The sequence below is a fragment of the Platalea leucorodia genome (assembly GCF_965183815.1).
Source record: "Platalea leucorodia genome assembly, chromosome: 1".
In the NCBI taxonomy this organism is placed as follows: domain Eukaryota; kingdom Metazoa; phylum Chordata; class Aves; order Pelecaniformes; family Threskiornithidae; genus Platalea; species Platalea leucorodia.
The window spans coordinates 146,955,433-146,976,128 of NC_138823.1; the positions used below are offsets into that span (position 1 = coordinate 146,955,433).

General features: G+C 37.4%; 1 protein-coding gene across 1 annotated transcript; it reads left to right on the plus strand.

Moving 5' to 3' along the window:
* Positions 1-1,156: 1,156 nt before the first annotated feature.
* ARL5B (ARF like GTPase 5B) lies at positions 1,157-19,833 on the plus strand. Its single transcript, XM_082306445.1, has 6 exons — positions 1,157-1,318; positions 9,425-9,485; positions 10,739-10,886; positions 13,839-13,922; positions 15,661-15,812; positions 17,781-19,833. The coding sequence occupies exons 1-6, from the start codon at positions 1,273-1,275 to the stop codon at positions 17,827-17,829; spliced, it is 540 nt and encodes a 179-aa protein (XP_082162571.1). The 5' UTR covers positions 1,157-1,272; the 3' UTR covers positions 17,830-19,833.
* The last annotated feature ends 863 nt before the right edge of the window (positions 19,834-20,696 follow it).

Sequence of the window (20,696 nt, forward strand, 5' to 3'; positions counted from 1 at the left end):
CCGCCGGCTGGAGCGCTCTGCCGCGGGGCGGCGACCTGGCCGCCCGGCCCCGGCGGGAGGTTCCCCCCTCCCAGGGCACGGGAAAGGCGGCAGCAGGGCCAGCCCGAGCCCTGGCCGGGGTAAGCAGCGCCCTTACCAGCCCTGTCGCCGCTTACGGGCGGCCGCAGGAGTTTCCCCCGCGGGCAGAGCCCGCCTTGCCGGAGCGTGGGCCGTTGTGATGTCCTTCTCCCTCCCTGGGGTTTCGAGGTCTGTGTCTCGGAACAGCCTCCCGCACCGCTGCCGGCGGCTGCCTGCGATGGAGCAGCGTGTCCCTGGGTTACGGGGCAGCGATGAGTCGGCGGCGCTGCGGTAGCTCAGGCCGCAAGTTCAACTCCCAACCCCAGTATATAAAGAAACTCATTTGACAGAACGTTGCTGGCTGGGCGCTTTTTTTTTTTTTTTGCTTTTTTTTTTTTTTCCCCGCAAAAGCAAGCTTAAATGCTGCTCAGTGCATTAAAGTAATAGGTTTTGTATTTCTACTCCTCCTGCACGTAAGTGTCTGTGGATTCCTTCGCTAAGGCGGCGCAGGGTTTGTGCTCTGCTATTGACCCTCTGCGAGGTGCTGCCGAGTGAGAAAACTGGGGTACCCACGCAGGAGTTCAATATGCAAGAACCTATAGTACAGCACTGAAAACGAGCCTGCTGCTTTAAAATGCTTTACTATACAGGGAAAGACTGAGTGCCTTGAAAACCACGAGCCCTTCCCAGCCGTAACGAAGGCCGCGGACCAGCCGCAGCACCGCCCGGCTGGCTGACACGGTGACGGGCGCCGCCAGCGCAGACCGGCAGCGCTCCCACCCCGGGGCCGACCAGCGCGGCGGGGCTGTTCTGCGGGGCGGCTCCCTCTTCCCCGGCCGCGCTAGGCCCCAGACCCCTCGGCTCTCCACCGACCCAGGGGAAAAGCCTGGCCTCGCCTCGCAGCTCGCCCCGGAGAGACGCTGCCCCGACCCCTGGCCGCCGCCCGCAGACGGCGCCTCCGCTCCCGCGGAGGCCACCCGCCGTGCACGTACGTGATGACGCACGGAGTGACGCGGCGCGACTGCCGTGTAGGCGTTAGGTGGCCCCTCACGCCGTGCGGCCGTTGGCCGGGGGCGGGGCAACGCCGTATGCCCGCCCCGCCGCCGGCCGCTGCCCCGGGGCCGCTGCGGGCTGCGTCCGCCCGAAGGGAGCCGCCACCGCCGCCTGGCTGAGCCTTGGGTGCCCTGGGGGCTCGGCGGGAAGCCGAGGCCAGGCATGGGCCTGATATTCGCTAAGCTGTGGAGTCTCTTCGGTAACCAAGGTGGGCGCGGGGGCCCGAGCCGGCTGCGGGGAGGTGGGGCGGGCGGCGCGCCGGTGGCGGGGGGGGGGGGGGGGGGGCGGGGAGGGGAGCGGGGCTGAGGGGGCCGCGGGCAGCCGTCGGAGGTTGAGGGCCTGCTCTGGTCGCCGGGCTTCCCCTGAGGGCCCTCCCAGGCAAAAGTTGGGCTTTTCTTTGTGCAGCGCCTTGAGTGCTGGTTCGGCGGCGCCTCACGCTCGAAGTCGCTTTGTTTCTCTTACTGAGGTGGTCCCCTCCTCTCCCCCTTCCTCCCCGACTGCTCTGAACACTTCGTTTATCCCGGGCAGCCCTTCAGGCGGTGTGCTCCCGAGTTCGCGTAGTGGTGAATGCTGCTGCCTCTCAGACGTGTTTTTTCACTGTTGTGGTGGCCGAAGCTTTGATGGATGATGAAGGTCGTGTTTGTCTTTGCAGACCTTCTGTTTTTAAGTCGGAGTCTGCTATTAAAATCATGCTGTTTTTATCTTTAGTATCAAGAAAAACAAATCGCCAAACTTGGTTGAGGCCTTTGAGGTAAAGATCTGTTTGTGTTCTGGCAAAGATGCTAGGTAAATACAGTTAGTGACCCAAGAAAACCACTTCTCAAGCCAAGAATAAAAAGGTTGTAAGGGGATAGCTTTCTGTTCTCTCCTACCTAGTGCGCCCAGCCGCACACTAATGGCTCGTGTTCTAATCCAGAGTTCAAAACTTGTGGCTGCCACCACCTTCAGCTCAGACACTTATCCTAAAAATAGAAAATAATGTTTTATCTATTAACTTATTCATTTTAATGAATCTTGTTTAGCTAGCCTTCTTTGGTTAGAAAACAAAATAGTCAAGGAATTTATTGTTAGTATTGTTTTTCCTTGAGGCCCTGAGTTTGGAGCAGGCAAAGTGATGTTAATGTTATTGTTCTCTCATCAGATTTCCAAATGCATGCTTCATTCCCACTTCAAAGTTACTAAAAATATAATTAAGCTTTTTTGTGCAACACTTTGTTGCCAATACAATTTTGCAAGTTTTGGGAGGCAGGTACACCTGGTGTCCCTTTAGTAGTCTTGTCACTGTCAGTGCACATAACCCATTCTAATTCTGTAAATACCAGAGCAAAGTCTCAGTGTGTGTACATATTAACATCTATGTATCAAACTGACTTTTCATGGGATGGGAGTGGGAGGGAGATCCAGACCATTTATCTTTCCCTTGCATACACTGTCCCACCGCGTCGTTTCTGAAGTCTTGTAAGAGAGTCTTCTGAATTTGTTGTTGTTGATTTGAAGATTCTTATTTGTCTGAACTGGAAAACCCATTTGGTAGGATTCAAGGTTCCCCCTATTCTCTAGAAAACTGTTAAGTACTGTCTTGGTTTTCATCAAATACTGCAATGTGTGACTCCTTTCCTTCCGCGAAGGGCTCTGAAGAGACGTCTATAAGCAGAGAACCGATCAGGAGATAACTTCTGGTGGCTTTTAGTGTTGGTCTGTGTGGTACCTTATGATGTCAATGTTTATCTTCAGGAAGGAAGTAAGAGGTGCAGTTTCGTTATTTTGGTTTCTCTTTTTTTTTTTTTTTTTTTTTTTTTGTTAGTACATGACAACATTAGATTATGTTGATTCCATTTCATTAGTGGAAAACACGTCTTTGTTACTGTATATTAATTCCTGAAAGGAAAGTTATTCTTCATACATTTAAAATGTTAATGAAATTAGTATCACAGTTAAGATAAATGAGGCAGTACTGAGAAATACTTACCATTTGGCTTTTATCCCAATGAGAGGCTTCTGGGGTATGTTCTGATCTTGTTTTGTTGCTGGGGTTCTTTTTGGTTTGGTTTGTTGGGGTTTTTTTGCCCCCTCTTCTTGTGGTGACCGTAGAGAAGGGAGTTTCTTTTCATGGCCAAAATTGAAGTTCCACCCTAGAAAATTCTCTTCAAACATAAATTTTTGACCCATCTAGTAGTCATGTAATTAGAGAATAATTTTCTATCTTCCTCTAAATAATATTATTATTAATAACAAAGGGTAGTAATTATTGAGTTGGTTTTGGTTGCTCTTCTAGTTATATCAAATCTATTGATATATTCTATATAGAATTCACAGGCTGTCCCATGAAACTGCTTGTTGAGCAGACTAGGACAGTAGCTTACACAATGATTTTGACTATCTAAAGGGAATATTCCAAGGATGCAAATAAGCTGTGATGTGTGTGGAGCATATCATCAGTTCATTGTGGCTAGTGTGGGTTGTGCTGATAGTCTGAAGCACTTGATACTGGCAAAATGAAAGGTTAAACAAAGCAAAGATTTAGAAGGTGCCATCTGTCTTCCATCAAGTAGAGCATGGGGGAGGAGGTGTGCCTAAGTGCTAGAAGATACAGAACAGGAATCATTGGCGTTTGACTTGAGTATTAATTATGCACTGCAGTTTTGCTTTACATAAATGTGAATAATAGCTGAGCTGAAAGTGCCAAATCTGAAAGGTATTTGCTCAATAAGGTCTGGACAACATTAAAGAAGTATCTACTGGTGAGCTAATACTGTTAACTTACAGGAATAAGATAAGTTGGTAGCTTTCTGAAAAATGCACATCTTAAGATAACTAACATCTTAAAATAAGCCCCATGCATTTTTGTGCCTCAGGGTTCAGTGCAGTTAGAGTAAATGCATGATGTACAGAAAACTGACTTCATTCAGAGTGACTTCTGCCTTGCAGGAAAACCTTGTAATGAAGGTACCTCAGATCCTACTAAAGCACTGAATGTCATTTTATTAATTTACGCATCATCGTTACTAATTTGCAATTTGATTCTCTTACCATCCTTTCCAATGGTAAGGATGAGGTAGTAGAAGGAAGGTCGAGAGGCTCGACCTAATCTGTTTCTAAAGACATTCAGCAATAAGTTTCTGTTGACCTCTTCCAGCATCATTTCTTACTATTTGTATTCAATTGTTTTAGCACTATGACTTGGGTAGCATCTGTGTGTTCCTACCAGGGAGTTGAAGCTCTGTGTTGTTCTGTTTCAGCTCACCGTACATGCAGTAGAAATTGTTCAAGTTGGTTCAGCCCATTTTGATCATGGCTAGTCCATTTTGGCAAACTCGGACTGGCTCATGGTGAAAAATGTAATGGTTAAAATAGTATTGTATGGCTTTGACCTGTGATGGGAACTTTTAGAAGGGGAAAGCCTTTAGCTCTTTTTCCTGCTCCCCTGGCAGAATGCACTTGCTTTTCCATTGCAGCACACCATCTACTCCCCAAATCTGGTATGTGGGATTATGGAACAAGAAAAGCTGCAGTGCAGAGCAATTTAAGGAAACTGGGTGATGCCTGTGCTGATCTGTGAGTCAATGACTAATGAAAGAGAGGAATGCTAATCGTCTCTGCCCTGAGCACAGTCCATCAGGGAATATCTATTTAATTCTGTGGATATGCTCAGAAGGATTCTTTTCCAGTTTGAGTTTGGCAGTAGTCTTTAAACAGTGACTGTTTTTGTTTGTGTGGTGGTGGTGGTAGTGGACAAAACTGTTCCAGAGCCTTATTTAATCTTCTTGTTTTATAGTCTCTGTGCCTTTTCAGTGCAGAGGTTAAAGCCTGAAGGAGGGAGGACAATAAGCATTTCTGTCTTTCAGCTCTCAATATGTATTGTCTCTTAATCAAGTAGTAATTGAATAATGCGATGAAATAGAGATACTTATAAGAGAAACAATTGGCTTAAAAATAGACTTTTGTCTTTTTTCTAGGTGACTTACTGATGGCTTCCTGATTCTTTTTCCTTATTTTTGAAATTGACAAAACACATTGTCCAAGTATTGTTTTCATTTAAAATATTGTGCCCTGCAGCCATTTAAAGTCTAGTTATAAAGTGTCATAAGTTCAGATTGAACTTACATTTATTTTGAAAACAACTTACTCTTAAAAGTATGTTTTAAAAAAATCAGACTTCAACAATGACCGGCTTATGCTATGATTTAGTACTCAAATGGAACAATCTTCTAAGCAACATGTAGTAATATGAATAAGTGGTGGAGCAGCTACCTTTTTGCCTGTGTTAACACAAACCTGAATAAAACTTGCTTGACTTACCATTCCATCAATGCTATTAAGATTGCTCTTAATGACACTATAAGGAAAAAACAGAAGCGAATGTCAGCAACCCTGATACAGGCAACTTTGATGATTGCCAATACCTTATTCCTTTGTGTGTGTGTGTGGCTGATAGAGTTCTTTAAGAAGTTCATATATGTGTATTTTAATTTTTTTAATAATAGTCATTCAAAGTCTTCCAGGTTGCTCTGAATAAATGCTATAGGTGTTAAACTGCTGAAAAATAATGGTAAGCTCTAAGTCAAGGTGGTCGAACTTCTGTAACTCAACAGTTTACTTCACTTAGGCTTGCTGATGGTTCCCAGACCATACAGTCACATTAGCAGAGACCATTACCTGGAAAAACAAATGGATTTTAGTTCCAGTGACTACTAAAGGCTGCTTTCTTGTAATCAAGTTTGGAAATACAAGATGTATTTAAGCAGTTCTTTTGTGTTTAAAATAAGACTCTAAGGCAGCTTTGAGTGTGCAGAATGAATCCTTGTATTGAAACATTTTTTAACTTCAGTAAAATGCTATTCCTCCTTCCTTCTCTTTAGCAAAATTCTGTCTGCATTCTGTCTTCAGCCTTGAAGCCTCCAAGATTGTTGTTCTTCAGAACTACATGTGGGTTTTGTGTTTCACGGCCTGAAAACTATCGGTACCCTTTCCAATATTCATTTCTTCTTTGAAATATGTTGGAAGAGCCTTGCTCATTATTAAAGTATTTAGAGATATTTTTATTTTTAATTTTTGCAAATTAGAAAGAGGAAAGGGCAAAGTTGTGAGAATTGAATCATCGGTTTTGGGTCCTTTTACCACAGAGGACGTAAGTGAAGAAAAGAGCATATTATATCTTTCTTCTAACATCTGCAAGAAGATTATCTTCACTGTCCTATTGTTTTGTAATACTAGACTGCCAGAGTTTTTTTAACAATACTATATATTTTTTTTTATTATTATTTTTAAGCAGTCTGCCAGGAAAGGTTATAACAGAATTCTTTGGATTCTTTTAAACAATAGTCTAATACTGTCTTTTTTTCCCCTGCATATGCCTACTTTTTCTACTTATTTTTGTCCCTTCTTTCTACCTGATCTAAAAAGACTCTGCTCTTCTGCTCTGGCAACTCTATTATGGATTTTCTTCTTCCTTTGCCAAGAACATGGTGGACCAGGAAGATATTCATGAATACAACCCAAACTGAGTTTGAATACCAGCCAGTGAAAGGGAGAAAGTTGGGTTAGTCTGTAAGTACAGAATATAAATATGAGTGTAAATCACTGCCTATGGTTTACTCCATAATTGTCCTTTCTCCTAAATGTAGCATCTATCTTCTACTAGTTGCTCTTGTAAACAAGTACTCGTCTTGCTGAAGTTTTGTTCTGTCTTAGTCTGGCAGTTTTTAAGTTCACATGTCTTTCTTCTAATGCACATATACAAGTAAAAATTCTGTAACCTAACCAACCTAGACAAAAATTCAACTTTTAAATATGTTTGTAAGCGAAGAGTTTTCCATTGCCATAGATGACAGATCTGAAATCAACTGCCATTAATAAAAGGTGGAAACTGCTGTTTGTATGAGATACTGATGCTTTCATCTTATTATTTTCATCCCCAAATCAACCTTAATTAACACTTGTGTGACTGTTTGTTATTTGTGCTTATTCAGTTACTGTATAAAATACCATTTGATTACAGAGTAATGCAGATAAGCCGTGCCTTTTTTTCGCAATTAGTGTTGAACCATTCACGCTTCAGTGGCTTTCAAAAACGGTCATTTCAATGGGGATTTTTTTTTTTTTAATTAAGTAGCATGATATTGTTTCATCCAATGCTTTTCTCATTCATTCCTAAGTAAGACTCTGTATTCTGATGTGAAGGTGAGAAAGAGCAATGTAATGCCTGACTGGAATTCCTTTTCTTTTCCTCCTTGAAAATGACTCAAACAGAATGTTGTAAAAGTAGAGTCATCTTCTTCCAGACAATAGTTGACAACATGGCTGTTTTGAAAACAACAGAAGGGTATTTCTGTGTTTGAACTTTGAAAGCCCTTTAAACTTAACTGAATTTGAAGAAGAGATGGACAGTCCAGCTATGTGGTGTGGTTTATTAGAGTTGAAAGCAGAGAGGATTTTCTGCCATTTATATATTGGGAAAGGTTATTAATTACTGATGCTGCTTTTTATGGGGCTAAAAGTATTACTGGATTTAAGGCCAGGAAAAGTTCTTTCCTTTGAATGTGTTGGCAGGAGGCAGTAGTAGGGGAACTGATACAAGGAAATACATTTCAATATTTGTTAGGGCTGTATTACATAGCAAAACTTCTAAAAGTCCCAAGCAAGAGATTGTTTTATTAAAATCACTTTCCGTATGAAAAGACCTAGGTTATTATATATAAATAGATGTAAAAAACAAAAACAAAGAAACAAACAAAAAAAACTAAACAAAACCAAAGCACTTTAATTCATCCTTAGACCACCCACTTGCAGCCAGAAAAACACCAGTTTGATATTTGTGATAGATCTTCTGACCTTTTAGTAATTTGTTATAAGTCTTGTAGATCAAATGTGATATTTTAGAGAAAATCTTTGCTGTGAACCATGTTTTGCTTTGGAATAAGTGCCTGAGAATTTTTAATATTACCCCTTCAAAAGTGAGTGTGTTCACAGACTTTTAATGCAAGTTTTACTTCTAGTGTCTGTTTGTAAATTCTTTGCTCTCAAGTGATTTGCTTTTTTGTCAGTAAGCGGATCAGTATCTTCTAACTTCACACATGTATCAAAAGAACCACCATTCTAATTGGCTGTGCTGCTGTATTTGAAATTCTAAGAAGGATTAACTACAGAGAAGCATATAAATTCTGGGGGTTTTTTGTTGGTTTTGTTTTTGGTTTTGCTTCCCCTGTGCCTGGAAAAATAACATTGCAGCATTTGGAAGATCACTATATTCTATAAGCTGGGCTTTCCAGCAGAGTGAGGGAGGTGATCTTTCCCGTCTACTCAGCACTGGTGAGGCCTCACCTGGAGTAGTGTGTCCAGTTCCAGGCTCAGTACAAGAGAGACATGGACATACTGGAGAGAGTCCAGCGGTGGGTCACAAGGTTGTTTAAGGGACTGGATCATCTCACATATGAGAAAAGGCTGGGAGAACTGGGACTGTTCAGTCTGCAGAAGACAAGGCTCAGAGGGGATCTTGTTAATGTATATAAATACCTGAAGGGAGAGTGCAAAGAGGACAGAGCCAGGCTCGTCTCAGTTGTGCCCAGTGACTGGTCCAGAGGCAGTGGGCACAAACTGAAACACAGGAGGTTCCCTCTGAACATCAGGAAACACTTTTTCACTGTAAAGGTGACTGATCACTGGCACAGGCTGCCCAGGGAGGTTGTGGTGTCTCCATCATTGCAGACACTCAAAAGCCATCTGGACACGGTCCTGGGCAACTGGCTCTAGGTGGCCCTGCTTGAACAGGACATTGGAACCTCCAGAAGTGTCTTCCAACCTCGATCATTCTGTCATTCTGTGACTTCAGTTCAGAAATTGCAATGTTGGAATTTGTGATTATTCAAAATACAGCTTCCTCTTAGTTTTTGTTGTGCAAATGATGGTGGTCCCTTAATAAGTGATTATTATTGAGCCTTGAATGTTAGGCTAATTTTTTGTACAGTCTTTGGATGTTTGGTGATGTTCTTAAGATGATACACTGCTATATTTTTTCATTGTACTTTTCTTTCTAAAACTAGATTTTTTTAATGAAGTAATCATATTAGTAACCATTCCTATATGAAGACTTCCAGTACTGACTTTTCCTAAAACTGTAGTCTCAAGAGAAAATGAGGCTTTGTGTTTTTTTTTTTTTTTTTTTTTTTTTTTGTCCTGAAGTCACAAGTAGTCTGTGTAAGCTATTGAAATAAGACAAACGAGCAGATGCTTTCTTCAGTAAGGAAAAGCGATTAACCAGAATTATAATTATTGCTGTTTCCACTAATTTATTCTTGTCTTTTTTGTCTATATGCAGAGCACAAAGTAATCATAGTTGGACTTGATAATGCTGGAAAGACTACTATTCTTTACCAATTGTAAGTATATGAACTATTTTGTGTTTCTGTTTACATTCAAATATTTGTCACTGTTTAATCATTGAAAATTCAGCTTTGCAACCTGGTGGAATCTCTAGGGTTCTAGATCACAGTTTGTACATTAATAGTATCAGTTGTTCTAAACAGAGTAAATATTCAAAGGGCAAGTGAAGGAACTGCAGTGTTTTAAAAGTGAACTGTAAATTAAATAACAAAATTGTACGTACAAGCACAGAGTGAACTGCAAATTCTTTTCCCATCAAAGCCTATCTTTATTTGTAAGCATAGAAATAATCCTGTTGCCAAGAACTGCAGAGAAGAAAGTGATTTCTAAATTACTGGAAAATCTAGCCACTCTGCAAAAATCCATAAATGTTTCCAAATGTTTCCTGATTCCAGTGTCTAAAATTTGTGATGGAGGATTCCTCAAAATAGTATTTCATCTTGCCTAGGTCCTACCTTAAGCATTTTCAATAGCATCATTGCACCCAAATCTTACCAGCATTACAAGAATATCTATGATAAATTCAAGAATATTGGCAGGAACATAATTACTATTGTAACTGTGGAAAAGGAGAATGGTGTAGCCAAATTACTATGCATATATTTGGATATGAAGGCAGCAGAGGATGTTTTCCAAAAAACCTTTTTCCTAAGCACTTTCGACAAAGCTTAAAGGTAGAACTGAGAAAGTTGCAGCTATGTAAACAAACAGTTGTTAGTAACTCAATATTAAAACAAATTCCTAAGTTGAGTGCTCTGATAAAATCATATTCTGATTTATATTTTGCACAGGTTAGTGTTCCCCTTATTTGGTATCTTTAGAATAGCAGCTTCTACTTTGAAACAAGTGCATTTTAAGTATCTGTTGAAGAGCATCCTTTAAAAAGAGAAGCCTCTTAAAATGCAGATACTTATCCATTTGTTATAAGCCTTTTATGTGCTTATTTTTCATTACTGATGTTTTTAAGCATGTCTACAGTCTCTGCTACAAAAGCACACTAGACCTTGGTCAACCACAGCTTTTAGTCCAAATTCAGATTGAACTAATCTTTTCACTAAAGAACTGCTCTTGAATATTTGCTTTATTTCTATAAAAAAATCAAATGTATAGTTTTTTAAACTATGCCTAGTTTTTTAATCTTTTTTTATCAGAGTTACTTTTTCTACAACAAATTTGTTGTAATTGAGCTGTGATAAGCCTTTGTGGATTTTACTGACTGGTCTTTATGGTGTGATATTTTTTCCTGTAGCTTAATGAATGAAGTGGTTCATACTTCTCCAACCATAGGAAGCAATGTAGAAGAAATAGTGGTGAAAAACACTCATTTCTTAATGTGGGATATTGGAGGACAAGAATCATTACGGTCATCGTGGAATACCTATTATTCAAACACAGAGGTATGAGAAGCTGCTTTGAAATCTGCAAATTAAATGTTTGTTTGAAATTCTATTTAATTATTAGGTATATTGGTAGATTTTTATAAAGATTGCAGCTGTATTGTTTTTAAATCTTTTTGAGGAAGAACAAACCCAAGAAGTGTAACATGTCTCTGGTATGCAGCCAATTTTCTGGTAATATTTGAAATATTTTTCCTATATGCTTTACAGTAGTGTTGTTTGATCTGTGGTATAAACTGTGAAGTTAGACTTTTTTCCTAGACAATCAAATGATATCAAAATCCATTTCAGATCAAATGGGTTTTTTGCATGTTTTTTCAAGTAGATTAAAAAGAAAATTTTGCTATGTACTTTGCAAATTTGGTGAGGATTTGCAGTGGTTAACCTAACTTCTAGTTTGAAATGTTTTTGAGGTAACGATAATAAAGGATAAGGAATTAGACTTTCTCTAGGCAGCAATATTTAAAAAGCTCATCAGCTTGTGGCTTTTATCCAATGGATAAAGGAAAGTCTAGCTGTGCAGTACTCATGAGGTAACTGGTAAAGCTGCCATTGCTGGAAAGGTTGGAGTAGAACTCAGTTGTCTTTTGGGGGTTTGGTTTTTATGGCGGTCTTTTTGATGCGAAAAGGTTATAAATGCAACATGCACATAAAATCTCTGTAGCCTCACTTTGAGACTTCTGCATTGATGTAAAAGATTTTAGACTTCATTTCTTAACGCTTCTACTAAAAGTAGAGATCTCTTGTAGATACTACTCATTATATAAGCATTCCATCCTCCTGTAAAATGAGGTTTTCTTCCCTATGCCCCGCTTTGAGAGAGGGGAGATTAGAGTGATCCACCCCAGATGTTCAGAAACTTTATATTTACTGAAAGCCTGGAGATGACATCTCAACCTTCATCTCTAGTATTTTAAATATATTTTTAATTTAATCTAGAAAAGTATGGCTACATCTAAGACACATACACATGAGAGTGAGGAGACTTCTGCCAGCATTATTTGGTGCAATAGTAATAAGTTCTTGACATTTGTCCATTGAGAATCTTTAATTTTGGAATTTGGGGAGATACATGTATAAGTCCTTTTTTTCATCCTTTTGGGATGTTCTTCATCATATTCTAGCTTCTAAGTGTTTGAAATCCAGTGCTTTCTAGCACTTGGAAAGAACTTTCCCTTTACTTAGAAGCTTTGACTGCTGGAAACAGTTGAGGAAGAAAAGGGGTCTGTTTAGTATGCTAATCCTAGCCTCCCCGATAGGAATAATTCCTTTACTGTTCCTCCTCATCTGCTAGTCTTCTCAAAGTCACAGCAGCATTAAATTGACTTAGTTTTTCATACTTTGTGGTCATTTTCAATGGGTAATGAATCTCCTTAATTTTCTAAGGCAAAGTGATTTGGAGCATATGTTGGAGGATTATAGCAGTGACTTCTAATCCTTTTTTATTACTATCTCTCTTTGCTCTCTTTCCTTATCTGTAAATTGAAGCAATCTACACAAAATCTTTGGAGTAATATAAAAATCTCACAAATAAGCTTTTTGGTGCATACCTGTCCTCATTAGTTTCAACTTAATATAGCTAATTCTGCAATTCTGTTTTAAGAGTCAGTTCTTACAGAAAGGATGTTGAGACAGGCTTACAGACACAAGATTTGAGGGGAGAAGAAAGGGGAAGGAGCTCTCATGATTAAGTTGTCGGGGGTGGGGGCAAACAAAAAGAGTTACAGTAAAAGAGAAAAGAGATGGAAAGGTATTCCCATCTGGGCAGAGAAGTGATGGAATCTCTCAGATGAATGTCACCTCCTTGGTTTCCTATCCAGTGTAGCATGTGTTCTCCGTAGGTTGTTTTTTTTTTTTTTTTAGTAGTATCTGTATAATTTTCATCAGAATGTGCTTGATCTCCCTACTGGTTGTTCCCACCTATGATGCTGCTAGTGCTGCTTGGAGCACACTCTGGACAGGTCAAGTGTTTAACACTGATCAGTTGTTATGGTTTGTGTACACATAGTATTGTGGAATGCTTACAAGCATTTACTTGAGTATTACCTACTACGTAATGCCATGTCTTTTTACCCTCTAGTGTAAGGCTATAAAATAGAAGGTGCAAAACAAGGGGCAGAAAGAGTGGGGTAGAAGAGAGTAATTTTCATACCAGTGACAATCACTTCCCATGGGAAACCTGATGTACCAGACATAGCAGTGCCTCAGGATTCACAAGTGCATGGCCATGAGAATAATGTGTCTGGCAGGAACAGTAAGGGTAAAATCACTGCTATAGCCGTCTCCAAGTGCCTAGGTGGAAGGGTACAAAGTTGTGAGTGAGAGGCCAACTGCACAGGCCCTTTGCATTACAAAGGTCAAGGTGTTGTGCAACAACATAATGCTAAGTCCTACAGGTACATAGCTTTCTGGGGTCTGATGTACTACTTTGAAATAACGTTTCTTCAGCCTTGTGAGTAAGATGATGCTGAATTGCTAAAAATACTTCTTTCAAAATAGGAAATTTCAATTTCAGTTTTATGGTTTTCTGAGTATGCAAGTAGTGGTGGACAGTGATAGCTGTTTTCACTGATAACTGTGTAGCAAGTTTGTCATTCACGTTTTAAATGTAATCCACTATCTATAGGTGCTTCTGGTATCTACATCACTATTTTGCTTATGATGTAGGGCCTGAAAATCCACCAAGGAGATTTAACCATAGTACACAAAAGTAGATGTGTACAAGCACAATCTTTTTTTTTTTTTTTTTTTTAACTGTAATCTTCATGTATGATTATTAGGGCTCTAGCAAAAGACTGTAACAATAAACCTCTTGTTCTATTTTCTAGTGTGCTCTGAAAGTCTATGTCTCTCTTATATAGGAAGACCTGTGGTAGTGGTCTCTTGAAAAAGTACTTTTTGTAATTTATACTTTGTACCTACATACTGTACTATTTTTTTTTTTTCCCCTAGTTCATCATTCTTGTTGTTGACAGCATTGATAGAGAGCGACTTTCTATTACAAAAGAAGAACTTTATAGAATGCTGGCTCATGAGGTATGGTGGGGAGTTGGGATAATAGTTTTCTTTTGTTGTGAACAGTCAAATAACATTACATGCTTCCTATGTTAGCAGAAATTATATTGTCACACAAAAAATTCTGAGCCTAAATGTGCATGCGTATTTGTCACATTTTAAAACCATGTAAACTATAAATAAACAGGAAAATTGTTATTAAGCAATCTTCTAATAGGGCTTGCTTGATTGTAATCAAATCACTCTTTACTTAGCAAATGTTGAACTTGTAAAATATCTTAAAGTTCATATTAATGTAACTGGGTATTATTGTTCTCCACCACTGTCTCTCTTCTTTCAGTTAAATGGTTAAAATTTCAAGAAACATTTTTTTATTATTTTTATTTTTATCTACTTTTTTAGAAAGTAGGCAATTCCATTTCTCATTCTTTTTTGTTTTAATCTGGTTCCTTAAAATTAAGGAGCATATCTAATACTATGGATAAATTAGTTTCGGTTCAGTTTCCTTCTGAATTTTGTTTGTAATTTTATTATTATATGTTGCATTGAGGACTGTTCAACATTGGGTCAACTCCCTCAAACATCTTAAATCAACATCTACAATGGATTAGCTAAAGTACATTAAAACCTTCTGTGATCACTCTCAAGCTAAATTAGGGTTGTTTTAAATCTAAATACCTCCCTTTGTTTTTGAAGGAAAAGGATTTAGTACAATGCAAGTAATTCTGTGGAGTTCATTTCTTTGAGAGATTTGCATTGTTTCAAATGAGTGAGGCTTTTACTTTATAGTTAATATTAATGTCATTTGGGTCTGGCAGTAAGGAGCAAATATACTACCAAAAAGGTGGAAGGATGACTTTTCGTGGTGAAATTTTCCCATGTAATTTATTAGTTTCCAGTGTTATGAACTCTTATGAAATTGTCATCTACCCTCTCTTGAAAACAGTTGGTAGGCCTAAACTGGACAGTAGTCCAGTAGGAGTGAATTTTCAACGTTGGAACATAAAGGTTTGGGGTTTTCTCTCTTTATGGAGAAATAGTCTCAAAATTTAATATACATTTAAATGTGTTGAACACTTTCAGTTACAACTGTCAGCTTCCTGAGTGTTGCATTTGTTTCCACTTGGCACAACTAAAACCATACACCCCAGTTCTTGTCTCATTGCTGTGTGAAATCCTAATTTCCATACAGAGACAAAACAAGTTTTTATTAGTTTCTATTTTTACTAAAGCTGCTGCAGCTTTATTAGAGCTCCCTTTTTGGAACAATAGGATAAAACTTCCAAGAATTTAGATAGCTTTCTTAAATTGTTACTGCTTTAATCACTACAGAACTTGTTTAATGAAGTTGAAAGTAATTTCAAGGGAATGATATCTAGCAGACTTTTCCATTTGAGTAGTATCTAATGTAGATTTTGGAATGTTTATCCAGTAATAATTCTGCTGTCTGGATGGTTTGGAGCTTTATGAAATATATTTTGACAAGACTTTCATTAGTTAATATATGAACATGTGGTCAACACCAAAAGAATAGTTATATACATCATAATTTGATTTTCTGTGGTGGAGAACACTTCTGAATAAATTGGTTTCTTCAGTCTTAATGTAATAAATTTTTAATGCGGTAAGTCTGTTAAAACTCCATGCTGCTGTGTAATTGTAGATTAGCTTAAATACAATTCTTTTAAGAACTTCAGTTAACGCAATAGCCTTTTAGTTTTTTATAATAACTATTACGAATACTCTAAATTACTTCTAGGATTTACGGAAGGCTGCAGTTCTCATCTTTGCAAACAAGCAGGACATGAAAGGTTGCATGACAGCTGCTGAGATATCTACGTACCTCACCCTTAGCTCCATAAAGGATCACCCATGGCACATTCAGTCCTGTTGTGCTTTGACAGGAGAAGGGTAAATGCTTACTGCTTGTACAGTAATGTATTGTAAATGAGAATACTGATTTAGAAGCCTATTGACACCAATGTGGATTTCATGTAAGAACATACTTTCTGATATTTGCAGTCAGAGGGACATTTTGAATTTTTCCTTTTCTTTATTGAACCTTGTGGATTTTTTTTTTCATAGTTCAAACTCCAAATTTGTATGAAAGTCTTTCAGATTATTGTTAAAAAACAAAAACAAAAACAAAAACAAAAAAAAACCAAAGAACACAACCCCACACACACCCCCCCAAATATGTAGCTCTTGGCATAATTGTTTACTCTCTGTGTGCTACCCTCTCATTCTGTGTGTCTTTGTGTAGTTTAAAGAAATAAGCTACTGTTGTCTTCCTTTACATTCTCATCTGCTTTAAGCTTCTAAGATGAGGGGGGCGGTTGGGGTGGTTTGGGTTTTCTTTTTTCGTTGGTTGGGTTTTTTCATAAGCATTGAAACATAGTTTTGATGAAAAGGTACATAGATCTGGCACAGAACAAAATTGTTACCAATATTAAACCTTTTATTTATATCTGTCTGATGTAGTTAATTTTGAAACTTGTATACCTTATGCCAGCAATTACTAAAATGGAAAGCTGAGCTTTCCTTAGATCCTTTGTCTATAAAGATCAAAAAACATTTTTGGATGCCTGTAACAAGTTGGATAGTGTCTTGCTTACATGGTTTGAAGTTTGCTGATTTTTCATCTTGATTCTTAAAGCAGTCTTTTAATGTGTAATAGTTAGAGTTTTTTTCAGCTGTGTTGTACAACCTTTACAATAATGTGGTCTTGTGACATCAAAAATAGTGAATCCAGCTGAGTGGGAAGCGAAAGCTTCTTCCTCACTTCTAGCATGAAGTATTTTCTAATGTGATGGAGATGTCTTGTAGAGTGATCGGTAGCATTCACTTCCTCAGGGTGGGATGTATTAGTGAAAGCAAACTGGTTTTTTGATTGAGTCTTTGGATTGTATTGTTTCATTCTAAGAGTTAACTGCTTTCCTCCTACCAGTTTTGCGAAAGTCACTTTTGAGTATTTTGTTTATATACTTAGATCTTCAAATAAGTTGGCATTTGGAGGAAGGTAGAAATTAATGAATATGACCTTCGGTCTAGAAACATTGACCATCCTAGGCTGCTTCTTTCTTATTTAAAAAAGATGAGTAATTAGAATACTTAAAACTGTGACAGTAGTAAGACCAACTCATAAAAAAAGTTCCCAGAGTTAGATCGCTGAGCTGAGTCTTCCTTGGGAAGATCTGACACAATTCTAGGGAGATTAGCCCCATGTGTGTGAAGCTAGCCCTCTTGGATAGCTAAGTCATGATATACTTTACAAAGGTAAAGCTTAAAGATGGCATAAACTAGGTAACTAACTACATCAAAGGAAAGCCTATCTTCTGAAATGGAGGACTTTTAAATAGAGATGCAAATTGAGTGAGTAAGCAGATTAGTCCCATGCAATCTTGGTGTTGAATATAAACATGTTTTTAATTTTATAATGGGATTTTGGAATTCTTGATACACTGCCTTTTTGTGAACCAATTCAGTCTGGGTACCTGTCCTTTGTCTTTTAGTATTAGTATGTAAAGGTCTAGCTTTCAAGTAAGCATTCTTTAATGGGAAACCTATAGAAAAAGAAAAACTTATTTGGTTCCATGTACTTATAAGTAAGCATGTTAAGAATAGTGTCTTTTAGATTTATAAGGAAAAAAAATTGAAGGAGTGCCAAGCTCCGATAAAATAGCATGCTTGACCATCTTCTTGTGGTTAAAGCCTAGTAGACTTAGTTTAAAACACTATTTGCTCTGTTCAAGTTTCAATCCCAATTCCAGCTGATTTTATTTATTTTAAGTAGATGTTTTTAAACATAAAAACAAGTAGAAAATACTTTAAAAATGTTGGAATAGAACTAGTACCAACATAACATCTTTTATCTTTCAGATTATGCCAAGGCTTGGAGTGGATGACCTCCCGTATTGGAGTGAGATAGCTTCTTTTTTTTTTTTTTTTTTTTTTTTTTCCAAAAGAAGAGACTTCTATTTATCCTGTGAACATGTACATTTTTCTGTACTTCTGACTGCTGAGGCAGTGACCATGTTTAATTTATATCAGCCAACTCCCAAGCTGTACTTGAATCAAGTGCAGTTGAACTGAAACACAAAGTATTTTCTTAACTTTTTTTAATACACTAATCTTCAACTGGATGAACATATGTGAATCTGTTTTTAAGCATTGAAATTACTCTGAATATGTATTCTAACTTTTTCAATGATAGCTTTTTAAAATCTGTTTTGTCATTGTCAATATTTCATATTTCCTCTTTCTAAATAGTTTATATAACTTACTAACATAAGTGAGCGCAGTTTGTTTAATAATGAAAAAGTAGTGAGTAGGTTGACTTTACTCTGGCATAGCTTTAGCCTCTAAGGATAACCATATCTCCAGCTGGGCTTCGTGGAACATCAATAGAGTTCTAGCCAGCACAGGAGTTAATAGTTATGAATGCAAATTTTTAAATGCTGAATGAGTTAGTTATAGTTAATATGGTGGTGGCTTTTAACCTGGTATATAACTGAACTTCTGCCTTAAAAGAAATCTATTTCATTCTCAGTATATCTGGATATGATTCTTTTTCTTTTACTTGAAAATACATCTCTGTACAATGGATAAAAATTTTGTTATTAAGTGCTGGTTTAGTCATTTAGAACTTGAATACCTTTATAAAAGTAAACCTCTTGATAATTAAATTTGGAATCATGGCAGCCAGTGTTATGTGTAGACTTGCTGTAATCTGTTAAAATTTTAAATACTGTATACATGAGCCTTCCTCACCTTTTAGTGAGAGTGCTGTTTTCTAAATGAATGCAAAATCAAAAGGGAAGCCAGATTTATAAACAGAACAAAATCATGGTGCTGTATTTGTAGACTTCAGAGTGAAGCTAATCTTGACATTTATTTACCTATTATCAAATATGTTTTCAGATTCTGTTGCAGAGAAAATATTTTGCCTTAATTTTTGTATTTAGTCTTATTTGCAGGAGCAGAGAACTTTTGATGGTGTTCGAATTAGATTCATGCACCTGAAATTTAGGAATTGAAAGTTGAAAAAGTAGAGAGCTTCCATTTGAAAAACAGGTGTTGAAAGATTGGACCTAGTAACTCTTAATTCAATTTGAAGGGGATGAACTTAGATCTGTAAAGAGAATCTAAAGCTATGGATGAAGTTAATTCGGAACATTAGACACCAAAAAAAAAAAAATCATCCAACCACCAAACTCCCCAAAAACCATCTGAGAAAAAAATAAAAAAGAAATCAAAACCAATAATGGATATGCAATTCCTACTGAAATCCCAGCAGCCATCAAGTATCTAACCTACATAAATGCTTGGCAGTCTTTCCAAAAGCACCATTCTGCACTTTTGCATGCCTAAAAACCATGTGGAGTGTGGTTACTAGAATCATTATGCTAACTGACTGGAGTCCTTTAATGATACAATGTTTTTGATGAATATTGGTTTGATAATTCAAGCACACTGAGTTCTCTTTAATAAAATTTTAAGTTTTGTAAATTTCAATTTGATTCCATTTTTATTTGAACAAAGCTTAATGAAATTTTAAAAGTATCAGCAAATATGTTGTCATAAGTGTTAAAAAGACTTTGAATACATGTGGAATCAGTGATTGGTTGAATAAAGTTATGTATTAATGCTGGTTAGCAAAAGTCACATTTAGGAGAAAGACTATGTTGACTGTCAAGTCAAAATGCTCAGAAAATAATTTACATCAGTGAAAAGTAATGCTTAAAGAAAAAAGAGGAATGCAAGGCAAGGTTAAAGTCTGAGACTAAAGCTTCTTGCTCCGATGTTCATGTTAACAACTGTTCTAATGTGTGAAAATAAGATTTGTTTTGTTCTTAGGGAAGCAAATTATAAATGAAAAAATAAAATGATACTCTGAATGAGGTTTCTTGTTTGGCGATTTAATCATTTCAGTTTGCAATTTAGGTTGCAATTTATGTAATTCAGAATGTAGTCCTGATTATTTATAAAAAGCGCTACCTGAATGTATAGCCCTTTGATTATTTTTTGTTTGTTTGTTTTTAAAAAAAAAAAAAATCATGAGTTTATATTTAACACTTTCTAGGTAAAACTATTCATAAATATATACTTTGATTACTAAATCCAGTCTCACCTGAGGTAATACCTCTAACTTAGGAGGAAATGGTCCTGTTGTAGATCTTAGAATATCAGAATAATGAAAGTTTTCTTTTAATTCCTTGACACTTAAGACCTTTGAGTACCTTTTCAGAAGGAAACATTCTTGAAAATAGCCATGATTTTGATCACCTTACTACTTCATTTTCTACAACACTTTTCCATTTATGATATCGGTTTGTTCACAGCATTTATGCTGTAGTTTGGTTTTTTTTGAAAAAGATTTGGTGTGGAGTTTTGGGGGGTTTATTTTTAATCACCTTCAGAGCCTGCTAAACTAAATGTAGGTTGATTAAAATAATTTTTACAATGGGGTGCTTTAGAACACTGCATGTGTCTTTGCACTGCCAAACATTGCATTATTTTTGTTAATCTGTATGTAGTAAATATATTTCAGGTAGCTTTTGCACTTCAAAATATTTTGCATTTAATATACTGTTCACAAAGAACACCGTTAATCAGCTTCTCAGAGGAAATCACAAATATAAGGAAACATTTAAAAACATTCTCGAGTAAAATATCACAAAGATTTTTCTCCTAAATAATCCATTTTACACAAAATACAGGATATTGTAATAAAGTAATTGATATGCATATTATAGTCTAATTTATAAAATCAGAGCCATTGTGTTAAAATAATGC